Genomic DNA, 11,626 nt, shown 5'->3' with positions numbered 1-11,626 from the left:
TATTTTCACTCCTCGGCGGTCAATTGATTCTTTATGGTCCAACGAGCTTTCGTATACGTATTAAATGCTTGTTCTATTTACTTGTTGTTGTACTAAACGCCTGTATTGTTTTTCTTTTTCTTTTTTTTTTTTTTTTCTTTCACGTGATACGTACTTAAGCTTTAAGTGCTTTCACGTGGCTGCTTTCAGAGAGTCTTTTGTTTTCGCCAACACGAGAGAGATATAGGATGCGAAGCGTCGACGGATTTAATGTAAGTATTTGCGCCAGTTTCTCGCAGAACACGTGAGAATGAATTCAACCACAGATAGGTATATACTCACACGGTTGTTCCTATCCCTTTAATTAAATAATTACGCTTAATAAATAATAATAATAATAATAATAATAATAATAATAATAATAATAATAATAATAATAATAATAATAGTAGTAGTAGTAGTAGTAGTAGTAGTAGTAGTAGTAATAATAATATTGTTTCTACGGTAACGTAATTATCGTTTATCGTACTTTATGATAATTTATCGATAGATTGATACGTTTCATCGATAAATCTAATACGTCATCGAGTATTCATTCGAGTTCGAAAGAAAAGTCAATGTCTTGGTAAGAAGAAGTCGAGCGTGAAAGAAAATCATTTCGGAATAGAGAAGAAAAACGAAAGAAATATATCTACCGGAAGGTAACGTTTAACGAGTCGATACCTCGTCGATCTATATTTAAAATCGATTCTCTCGTGTTCTCCAGATAATAAAATGACCGAGGAACTATGTACTTTTATTCCACGTTTCTCGTTCGCGTTACCATCCAGCTTCGTATATCGCGAGACTCTCGAATTCCACTATCTTTCCGATAATCGAATTGTTTCTGTTAGAGATGGAAGAAATGAATTCGTTCGTAATATCGTCCAAGAGAGAGTAGATATTCTAAACAAATGCAATCACTAGTTTTAGAATTTAATAGAGAGAACTTTTCTATCGATCAATAATTCGATCAGAAAAAGATCGTAAATAAAAATTAACTAGAGAGAAAAAGAGATAGAGAAAGAAAGAGAGAAAGAGAGAGAAAGAGAGAGAGAGAGAGAGAGAGGGAAAAAAACATTTTCGACTTAGTAAAGAATAAAAGTAGAAAATAAAAATGGTGCTTGTATTCACCTGCATGCTGGTTCACCGACAGTCTCAAAAAATAGGCAGGTACCACCGTTCATGCAAAAGTCTCCTGCTATTGGACAGGGCTGCTCCTGCCTCGGCCATGCCGCTGTCGCTGTAAAAAAGAAATAGAAAAAACATATCAATGTTGATTAGTTCATGTATCTACATAGTTTCATATATATATATATGTAAATTGAATCGAAATGGTTACTTCAGAGAAACATGTGAATTTGTTTGGAAATTGTTTGGAAAATAGAGGCAAAGTCGAACGATGCTAATACCGTAGTAGCATTCGGTTTCGAGCTGGCAAAGTAGCAAAGCCTAAAGTTGTTATTCGTAGTGGTTTTGCTAGAGAATAAGAGAGAGAGAGAGAGAGAGAGAGAGGAGGACAAACGGCGCGCGTGACTTTTCCACGATCTTCCTTTGGCGTACTAGAGTCGACTGGAAAGGGAGAACACTTCGTATCTATTTCGAAAGTAACGTTCGATGCCACTCTTCCGACCCTTCTTCTTCTTTTCTTTCTTTCTTTCTTCCTTTTTTTCTTTTTTTTCTCTTTTTTTCCTTTCCTCCTCTCTCTCTCTCTCTCTTTCTCTCTCCTACCTCACTCTATCTATATATCTCCTTTCTGTCTCTTTCCACTTCTTTATTCGCCGCTTACGTCGGCGTTTTTCTTCGCAACACCCTTCCATCCCGTTCGAATTCATTCGCGTTCGAATAAATCCCGTTCCCTTTTCGCGATAGTTCGTAGGTTAAGAAAACGATATTCTTGAGAAGTGAAAGTATAGATAGATCGTACGCTTTTAACTCTCCCTCTCAATCATTTTCCTTTCAAGATCATGAATTTTCATTTAAATCGATTAAGTTATGGATTAACCTTTGGTATGGAAATACAATGTCAGCAGAGTATAAGCAACGAGGGTGGTAACGGGGATTTACGAGAATCTTAAAAGATATCTCTATCTCTCTCTCTCTCTTTCGCTTTCTTTTTTTTTCTTTTTCGATGCAACGACGTGTGTATTTTTTTCTCCCCTTCTTCTTCTTCTTCCTCTTCTTTTTTACGTTCACACTTTCGAGAATATCCTTTAAAAAATGTATGTATGCATGTACGATATATATCAGTGGTTATGTTTACATAGATCCGACGATATTTCCTATATATCAATCTTCTTCTTAAATCTATGCGAAGGATGCCGCGATATCTCGAGATCTTTAAAAATGTAGAAGCAATGTAAGAGTACAAAACTTTACGACGATTACACGATCGATATTTATTTTTATCACTCGAGGAAAACCTGCCATTTCTTTATTTCGATTCAAAAAAAAAAAAAAAAAAAAAAGAAAGAAAAAGAAAGTTAGAAAGAAAGAAAGAAAAACAACATTCGTTTTCTTTCTTTAACCCAGTTTATTAGAAAAAGAAATTATTTATTTTAACCATGCCGTTCAAACATCGTCAAACGTTTGTCAATCCTCCTCGAATGGAGAATTATGAATATGAATTTTTTTCTTTTCTTTTTTTTTCAGTTTTCTTTTTTTCTTTTTTGTCTCGATTCGTGGCGGAAAGCCGAAAAGCTTCACGGGTCATATAACGGAATAAAAAGGATCGTATAATGGGTTGGAGGTCACGTCCGATGAGGGTAGAAGTGGTCGGTAATACCGCGGAGTCAAGTAGAGACCGGCCACGTCCTCGCTACTAGAAACGAGCTTGCGAGCGCGTAAGCCATTATTACACTAGGATTAGTACTCGAACATTCAGCCATGGCTCTATGTTACCCGGGCGAGCTTTCCAACGGCCAATCTCGGAAAGCTTTCGATTCGGCTTCCTTCCTCTTCTCTGTCCTCGCTTTTTTTTCTTTCTTTCTGTTTTTCTTTCTTTCTTTCTTTCTTTCTTTCTTTCTTTCTTTCTTTTTCATCGTTTTTTCTACATTTCCATCGAAACGGGAGGAACGGAGGAACGGACGTTTCTTTTTCGTTAAGCACGTAATGAGTAGAAGACATTTCAGTAGGAATTCCTACGATCGACCACCAACCAAACCCATCATTCTTTTCTTTTTTCAAGTGAAAGAAAAAGCAAAGCTTGATGGACTACGAAGAGAAAGAAAAAGAAAGATAGATAGATAGATAGATAGAGAGAGAAAGAGAGAGGAGTACGAATTTCGATTTTCTCACAGTTCTCGATGAGCTACCGACGGAAGCATAGTTGGACATTTATGGGAGACGATATGCGGGTAAGCACTCTTCGACGAAACGTCTAGCATCCATAGTAATAACAATTCGCGCTTGGAATTTATACGAGCGCCCGTATTCGATTCCGAAAATACACGCTTCACCTCCGAATCTTCTTCTACTAGCTGGGCAGCCTTCTCATACACCAATGCCAATGGATTCCATGAGAATGGTAAAAACTTTTACGAATTCTCGCGCTTAAAAATTCCTTGGAGAATTTTCTCGTCCGATCTTAATGCTTTTTCGTGAGTTAACGCTCTTTTATTGACGACTATAACAGACGATGCTAAAAGACTGTTAACCTTTTGTTCTTCTTCTTCCAATTTATTGAAACGTTCTAACAGAGAAATCGAATAGGGTTATTTCGAAGTAATTATTTCTTTTTATTTTTTATTTATTTATTTTTTTTAATAGGAAGGGGAAATGACTAGATCAAAGCATATATATATATATATATATATATATATATATTTTTTTTTTAAGAAGAGAGAGAGAAAGAGAAAATTTGTATTCTAATCCAACTGTATGTCCTTTCGAAAAAAAAAAACTTTTGCCTTTACTTTTTGTTCCCTTCTCTGTTTCCTTTTTTATGTTTTATTTGTCTTTAGAGAAAACGAAGGGATTCGTAGCTTTAATTAAACGATCCTCACGAATCTCCAAGTATGAAAGATCGAAATCGGGGATCGTTAAAGTCGTTGGTAGGAAAAACGAGGGGTTGCAAAAAAATAGAGCTTTAGGAAAATCACAGAAGGAAATCTTTGACGCTAAGAGAACGAAATTGTGAAGTTTGAAAGACCCTCGAAGCTTTAAGCACCGTCGTAGTTGGGAACAGTCGTGTGTACTTTAACGGACGATCTTAGCTATTCGCTCGTCGTCCTTACGCTCTTGCTCGCTTTTTCTCTACAGAGACATCTCCTTTCGTCGTAGTAGATCCCTTGCTAGAAAAAAGTAAATTGAATAGATTTCGCGCGGCGTGCAAGCACGAAGAACGAGAAGGAGAACGAGGAAGAGGAGGGAGAGAAGTAAGAGGAGAAGGAGGAAAGAAGAAAAGTAGGAAAGAAGAAAAAGAGAAAGGTTGGAGAAGTAAAGAAAGGAACGTAGTAGAAAACTCCAGCCTGGTTTTCAAAGCTTGGTCTACGTAGAAAAAGTACACTTTCTACCGTTCGCAGATTCACGTATTTAAATTCTTCTTGAGAGAAAGTGAAATATTAAAATATTAAATGGAGAACAAACGCGATAACGTATGCGATTAAGTAACACTCGTTAACTATTACACGTTGCATCGTAACGTCAGAATAAAATTATTTTAATTAAAACGTCGCGTTTGTTGACGCCGTCGATCAAAGCGTTAGATCGCTTAGCTCTAACGATAGTTTTCTCTTTGAAAAGAATCTCATTAAAAATTTATCCACGATCTGTTAAATTACGATTCCTAGATAATATCTATTTATTTTAATACGTAAGAATATTCTTTCGTTTCGTAGTCGCATCGATTTGAACGTTAGCGAAGATCCGTTGCAATAAAAGTCCAACGTGTTCTAAAAGAGAAGCTTTTCTCGAGCTTTCGAAAAGAACGACGATATATACTCGCTACGACACGGACAAAAGGTTTACATTCCGGCACGGAGAAAAAAGACATTGAAAGTCAGGCGAGAACGAGAGAAGATGGAACGTGGAAAGGGTAGGGAAAGAGAAACATAGAGAAAACGAAAAAGCGAGAGAGATAGACAGAGAGAGAAAGAGAGAGAGAGAAAGAGAGGGAGGGAAAGAGAAAGAAAGAATACGACGTGCAGTTTTGTGAAAATGTGCTGCGACGTGTTGGATAAGAACGACGTCCATATTACGCTTGAACCTTTTAACAGGAAAGTCTTACCAGCTCCTCTCAGAAGATTTTTGCGATGCTCAGTAATTTCTTTTTTATCGAGGAATCTCTTTCGCGATTTGAGAAGTCAAGAGGTACGAGGTACGTTCGAAGAAAGAACGAACGATCGTTCAACGCTTGGCGTTATTTTCCAAGAGTGTCAAGAAAAGCGAAAGCGTTCGGTGAAGGAGACAAGAAAGAACGGTTTCGAAGATCGACTTTAGTTTGTCGTTGAATCGAACGAGAAGAAAAGAGGAGAGAAGAGAGCAAACATTTATTTGCATCTGGTGTGTTTGCTAGCGAACGAATAAAACTGCCAGCTCTCTATTTCTCTCTTTTCTCTCTCTCTCTCTCTCCCTCTTTCTCGTTTTCTTTCGAATAGAAAAAAATAGAAAAGAAAGTTTGTATCGAGTTAGCTCGAGCTCGAACGTTAAAATCGTCTTACGCTATCCGTGGGATTTTCTTTTCATTACGTGTCTTTACGTTTTATTTCGATAAACGTTTCGTTTTATTTCGTATCGGCCGCTAAAAAGAAAGGTGTACCCCGTCAAAATGAAATTCAAGAGAAACTAACATGCGCAACTCTCTGTTGGACCTTTTCTATCTTGAACAGTGAGTGCTAGCAATTCCCTTTGGATTATTTTTTAGACACACCGTGCAAATGCATTCGATAGATATTCGACGTATCGGACAAGGAGACTAAGATTCAATAAGACCGGCTGACGATCGTTTTACGATCGACTCACGATATCGACTCAACATCGATATTGCTGACATCAGCTAACGTCCTCACTGATGCCGATCGAAATTTGAAGTATGTTGTTGCGAGAACACACCCATTTCTCTCTCTCTCTCTCTCTCTCTCTCTCTCTCTCTCTCTCTCTCTCCACTCTCTTATATCTTTTTACATTATTTTTGGTTTTCTCTGTTAACTACATTTATAGTTTGTATGAAATTAATATCCGTTTCTATGAAAATATATCTACCGATCATATTTATTTACATCAGTGTGAATTCTTTTGATCAAAATATAATTGAATAATTTATTTATTTATTTTTTTTTCTGATTATCAGATGTTATTAGATGAGATCGTAAATTCATCGAGAATCAATAGTTTTGCAATATCTTGACAAATAGTTTTACAACATCTGCGAATAATCGACTTGGGATCCATGTCGACCTAGATGAGCGACAGGTTCATGAGCCAAAGAACATGGTCGCTTGAATTTTCGCGAAAGCCGCAAAATCCATGCAGCCGGTTTCACGTTGAAATGCGGGTGGCAAGCTGTGACAATGCTAGTTCGCCGAACTCGAACTATAGTTTCACGTTGTTGTTCACCTGGAATAGTAGCGGACTCGAGAAATTCTCGGTTACCAGCCCACAGCGTCTCGCTCTGACGTCAAAAACCACGCCCTTTTTCCTAGGGAGACTCAAGTCAGCCGGTATAAAGCTCAACTTTTGTGATATTTTTCCTTTTTTTTTGTTTTTTACCCCTTTTTTTCTTTCTTTTTTCTTTCTTTCTTTTCTCCATTTATTTACTTTTTCTTTTCTCGTTGAAACTGCAACGGTATCCTTATTTTTACTACAAGGTAAATTTGTTCGATCGAATATACATATATACCGATCTTGAACAGTAATTTTAAGAAAAATCTCGTCTACTTTCTCTACAGGATTACTAATATTTGTGGATAAATTGTTCTCGTCGATTTTAAACCCTTAGAGTTCTTCCGTCGCGCGCGACGAAAAAATTGTAAGGAAAAGAAAAAAGAAAAAAAAAAAGAACGAAAACAATAACGTACAACGATTATTATTTTTGACAAAAGAAGAGAAACCAAAAAAAAAAAGAAGAAGAAGATGCCGATAAATCGATGATATATGAAGTCTCGGATACTAACTCCTTCTATACAAGTTCAAACTTTTCGTATAAATTATCTGAAATCGTTCCGCAACTCGCTAAAATTCGATCTCGGTGCGAGTACAAGACGGAACGATGTTGAAGGGGATTAATGTAACTTGGTGGGTGAAAAAAGAAATAAAAAAAAAAGAATAAAAAAGAAGAAAGAGAAAGAGAGAGACGCTTAAGGGCACGGAAGCATCACGGATTTTCTAAGGCTCGTCGGAGTAGATAAGAGAGTGTGTCTAGTTTCGTCGTTCAAATACAAACTCGTTACACGTATCTGTTTCTTTTTTCTATTCTTTTTTCTTCCCTTCTTTTTTTTTCTTTTTCTTTCTCTTTTCTCCCTTTCTCACTCTCTCTCTCGTCTTCTCTATTTTGTACGACTCTCGGCGTTCGGTTCGTTTCGTCTCACGGATTGCGGCGTGTAATTCCGGGTCGCACGAGCGGACGATATTGTTAATGACGTGAAGGAGGATGAGGATGAGGACGAGGAGAAGGAAGAGGACAAAGTGGAGAACGTCGGTGAAGAAGACAACCGGGTGCACATCGTGAAGCGTATTGTAAGAGAAACGGCACACGAGATCAAAAGAAGTGGCACGTTTTCATCCCCCTCGTCCCTTTCTCCTTATTCTACGAAGAACTGCTGAAACGAAATCTGGAACGCCACGTTCGCGCCTTGTTTCCGTTAAAATTTTGTGTTTGTAGTGAAAAGAAAAAAAGGATTTTACTTTTCGTCGTCCTTCCTACGTAGTAAAAAGAGAAAGAGAAAAAGAAACAGAGAGAGAGAGAGAGAGAGAGAGAGAAGGTAGGTGTTAACGTTATCACTGTCGTCGTCGTCGTCGTCATCGTTGTAGTCATCCCTCTTTTATAATCTCTCTTTTGAATAAGCATGCGCGCGCATTCACGCACGCCTGAATATCCTTTTAACTTGGCTCTTTATGAACTTTCCCACGATTCCCGCTTGTTATTTTCTTAACGCGAATGTGGACCTTGCCTATCTCTCTCTTTCTTTCTCTTTCCTCTCATTCTATCTTTCTTTCTATCTGTCTTTCTTTTCTCATTTTTTTCCCTCACCGATGTTTGTTCTCATATTCTTATCATTCCACGTTCCCTTGATTTAAATTTTGTGTCGTTGGCTTTTACGACGATACGAAAGCTCTTTTTTTAGGTCAACCTGACCAACGATAAAAATTCTATCGTCAAAAATCCTTTCCCGAATTGTCTTCGAATATATTTGCGAACGTGTTGATTTTATATATACATGGACGTCTATTTTTATATATATATATATATGTATGTATACGTACGTATATGTACGTGTTACTGCGTTTCGAGTGTTCTACGGTGAAATTATTATTGTAGCTATACATTCGCATCAATTTCGTAAGAGAAAGGTTACACGAGTCGCGACGTTCATTACAAACGTCGTAACGAGGCCTCGAGCTAGCTGTGCAATGCATGTGGAAATAACGTGCCTCGTTAAAAAAGTCAAACAAAAAATAACTGCGAGATGCACCTTCCCTTCTTTTTTCTTGTTTCGTTAAAAAAAATATATATATACGTATATGTAGTACGCTCGAATTAAATGTACGTACGCGATAATTTCCTTAAGTATTAAAAATTAAACAAATATTTCGGATGAACCTTGTGATTAGTTACACGCGATAGTAATAATTATTTGACTTTACGATAAACTTGAAGAACTTTGCACAAAGATCGCGTTAAAATTTTTTAATTTTCATATTTTTTAAGATAGATCTGACCTGATCAGATTGAATCCGAGTAAAAAATCCGAGTAAAATAAAACTGACTGGATTTGGTGAATCATTTTTTTTTTTTGCATTTTTTATACTTGGGGACATAGTCACGTGTATACGCATAAAATAGTTATACAAAACTATATACAGATATATATATGTATATATATATTTTTGAAAATTAAAATTATATTTTATATATCGTTGAGAAAAGTATTAGAAAATTTCTAATAACACGTAATATCACATACGCATACGATATACATACATCTTAATTAAAACGATAATCATTTCGATATGAAATTTTTGTTGATATTCGTCGAGAGGCTTTGAAAAATATATTACTAAGCTTCTATTTTCTTTCGTAAACTATCTTACGACATTGTCTATATAATCTCGAGAAAGGTGAATTTACGATCAACTTGCGAGCTATCGATGTTCCTACACGTACGAGAGTTAATGATCGAAGCGTATCTTTAGATAGTGTAAGTCGCTGGTTTCACCTCTTTCGACGAAGCTACGATACAACGTTCGGTCTTTTTGCGGGGTTGGATTGCCTTCGTACCATCCCTACGACGCCGGGCTAACGTAAAAGGATGATTATACCCTCAGGTGCCGCTCCCTGTTACTTCCTATGTATCTACGAACGTGTTTCTCCGCATTCTACCTTCTCTTCAAAAAGCATGTACATATATTTACGTTCGAAACGCTTTCTTGCAAGCACGTTAATACACTTTTCTTTATAGTTCCTTTAAGTATAAGAGTTATAAATGTTGCACGAATATTTTCTCAAAGGGATTGTCGATATATATTCGAATGGAATATTAGCGAGGATATAATAATGATTTATTAGCGAGTAAATTAAGCACGATCTACGATCTTTTTTCTTTCTTTCTTTCTTGTCTTTATTTATTTTTTTTCTTGTTCTTTTTTCTTTTTTTTTTTTTTTACCGTAATAAGAACATAGACGCGAAAGTATCCATGTTGCGTTTCCAGAAACAAAGTCTTTCGGGTTAATCTCGACAGACTAATCAGAAGTAATATTATCGTGAAGAAAGTTTAAGATATGTAGCAATACCGACACGATCGCATGATATCCAAATTGAACCCATAATTTATATCGTTATTATCTCGTTTCATAGGTAGAAGTGAAAAATAAAAAAAAAAAAGAAAAAGAAGGAAAAAAAGGTATGAAACATAAAAAAAGACAAGGGAAAATTCGTGATGTAATTTAAAGTCACGATACGGAAATTGTGTTCGTGATAGAACCTAACCGCTATATTGTCCACGAGAAGTTGTTGATTATTGTACGTATTGATCGTGTTGTCATTAATCGAACGTAACGAAGGAATTTTCTTCGAAAATTTTTTATCGGACTCGTTTCGATTACCGATGCAAATTTCTTTTTTCTTTTTTTTTCTCTTTGTTTTGTTTTGCAAATGACGATCGATCGCGCGGGTCGCTTTTTAAACCGACGAAGAGTAAATATTGAAATGAAACGAACGAATGAGAGGAACGAGGAACGAATTCGTCCAATATCAAAACGTACTATTACAGTTGAAAGCGAATCACACGGAATGCAAATTATCAGACCGTGTCCATCGAAAAAAATTCATTTTTGCTGTGGCAATGCGTTAAAAGGGGTGAACTATTGGTATATGGTATTTTTCTTTTAACAAGATATCAACGAACCCCCCCGAAATTTGGGTATATATATATATATATATATATATATGCACACACCTCTACATAAATATATGTATATATATGCGCGCATGTGTGTACCTGAACAAATATGATGCTAGCGGAGGTTTATCTACATATGTGTAAATATGTGTAAAAGAAGAAGGTGTGAGAAAATAATCGATAAGCTTCGATCGGTACACGTTGCATGGCTTCCGTAAAGGTCCGTAGATTAATGGTAGAGATAGTTTTCGGTGGTGCGATCGCGTGAAGTATGCCATGGCACATGATCGATAGTTCGCGTGGGCCTCGATGACGTCGAACGGACGAAAAATAAAAGTAGAAAGAGAATGGGAGGAAAAAAGCACGGACGCGTGACGTACGCTCTCTCGCGATACGCTTCCGTTATTATCGCTTTGCTGTTCCCTCGAGAATCCCTCGTATTGCCATTTTTTTCGAGCATCCTAAGCGGCAGGAAAAAAAGTGGCACAAAAGCGTCGTTCCGATGATTCGATGCCAGATAAGATTTTCCGCTTTACGTCAGCGTCGAGAGTAGACAAAAGGTAGTATTGCTAATTATCAAGGCAGTATCAACGAAAAACAGAGCGATTGAACGTGGAAAAGAAAATTTCTATCGAATAAAACCGACGAGCGTGGTTCTTTCTTTAATCAAAGAGGATAGACAAAGCTTCTCTTCGAAATGAATGGGTTGCGTTATTGAATGAAACCTCGAGAGAAATCGGACGGTCGAGAGATTGAGACTTGAAAATTACCGAGTTGGAAAGCGTTGATTTTAAAGGGAGTCGAGTGGAAGTCTTTGAAAGTTTCTCAATTAGTAGAAGTGAGACGGTCGATGTTTGAGCGATGCTTACGTAATATACCTCAAAGTCTAGGAACCTTTGACCGGTGAAAGTGTTTCGTTCTGTTAATGAGTCAACGAATAAATTCGTTATCGAATAATAACGTAGGCAGGGTCGGGAGTGTCAGGAAAGCTGGAATGAAACGTTGGAATGAAACGGTGGATATGAGAAACGATGGAATGAGAAGGATGAAG

The 11,626-nt window shown here is 36.9% G+C and overlaps 2 protein-coding genes and 1 long non-coding RNA gene across 10 annotated transcripts in view; 1 reads left to right on the top strand and 2 right to left on the bottom strand.

The window, feature by feature from the left end:
• The window catches only part of LOC127069774 (uncharacterized), a 275,276-nt gene that overhangs the window by 48,662 nt on the left and 214,988 nt on the right, over positions 1-11,626 (top strand). The window contains exon 3 of one of the 7 annotated variants that reach the window (XR_007783715.1): positions 190-251. The exons of the other annotated variants lie outside the window; for them this stretch is intronic. This is a non-coding gene — a long non-coding RNA (uncharacterized LOC127069774). The remainder of the gene's footprint in view (positions 1-189; positions 252-11,626) is intronic. 7 annotated transcript variants of the gene reach the window in all.
• The window catches only part of LOC127069705 (protein vein), a 231,043-nt gene that overhangs the window by 47,727 nt on the left and 171,690 nt on the right, over positions 1-11,626 (bottom strand). For both annotated transcript variants that reach the window (XM_051007051.1, XM_051007062.1), the window contains exon 4: positions 1,153-1,261. In XM_051007051.1, the coding sequence (XP_050863008.1) occupies positions 1,153-1,261 (109 nt within the window). The remainder of the gene's footprint in view (positions 1-1,152; positions 1,262-11,626) is intronic.
• Positions 1-11,626, bottom strand: part of LOC127069561 (protein FAM214A) — a 133,777-nt gene that overhangs the window by 101,072 nt on the left and 21,079 nt on the right. The gene's annotated exons all lie outside the window — the stretch shown is intronic.

This window comes from Vespula vulgaris, chromosome 1 (assembly GCF_905475345.1).
Source record: "Vespula vulgaris chromosome 1, iyVesVulg1.1, whole genome shotgun sequence".
Classification (NCBI taxonomy): Eukaryota; Metazoa; Arthropoda; class Insecta; order Hymenoptera; family Vespidae; genus Vespula; species Vespula vulgaris.
The sequence above is the reverse complement of the archived record's forward strand: the minus strand, read 5'-3'. Positions and strand labels throughout refer to the sequence as shown.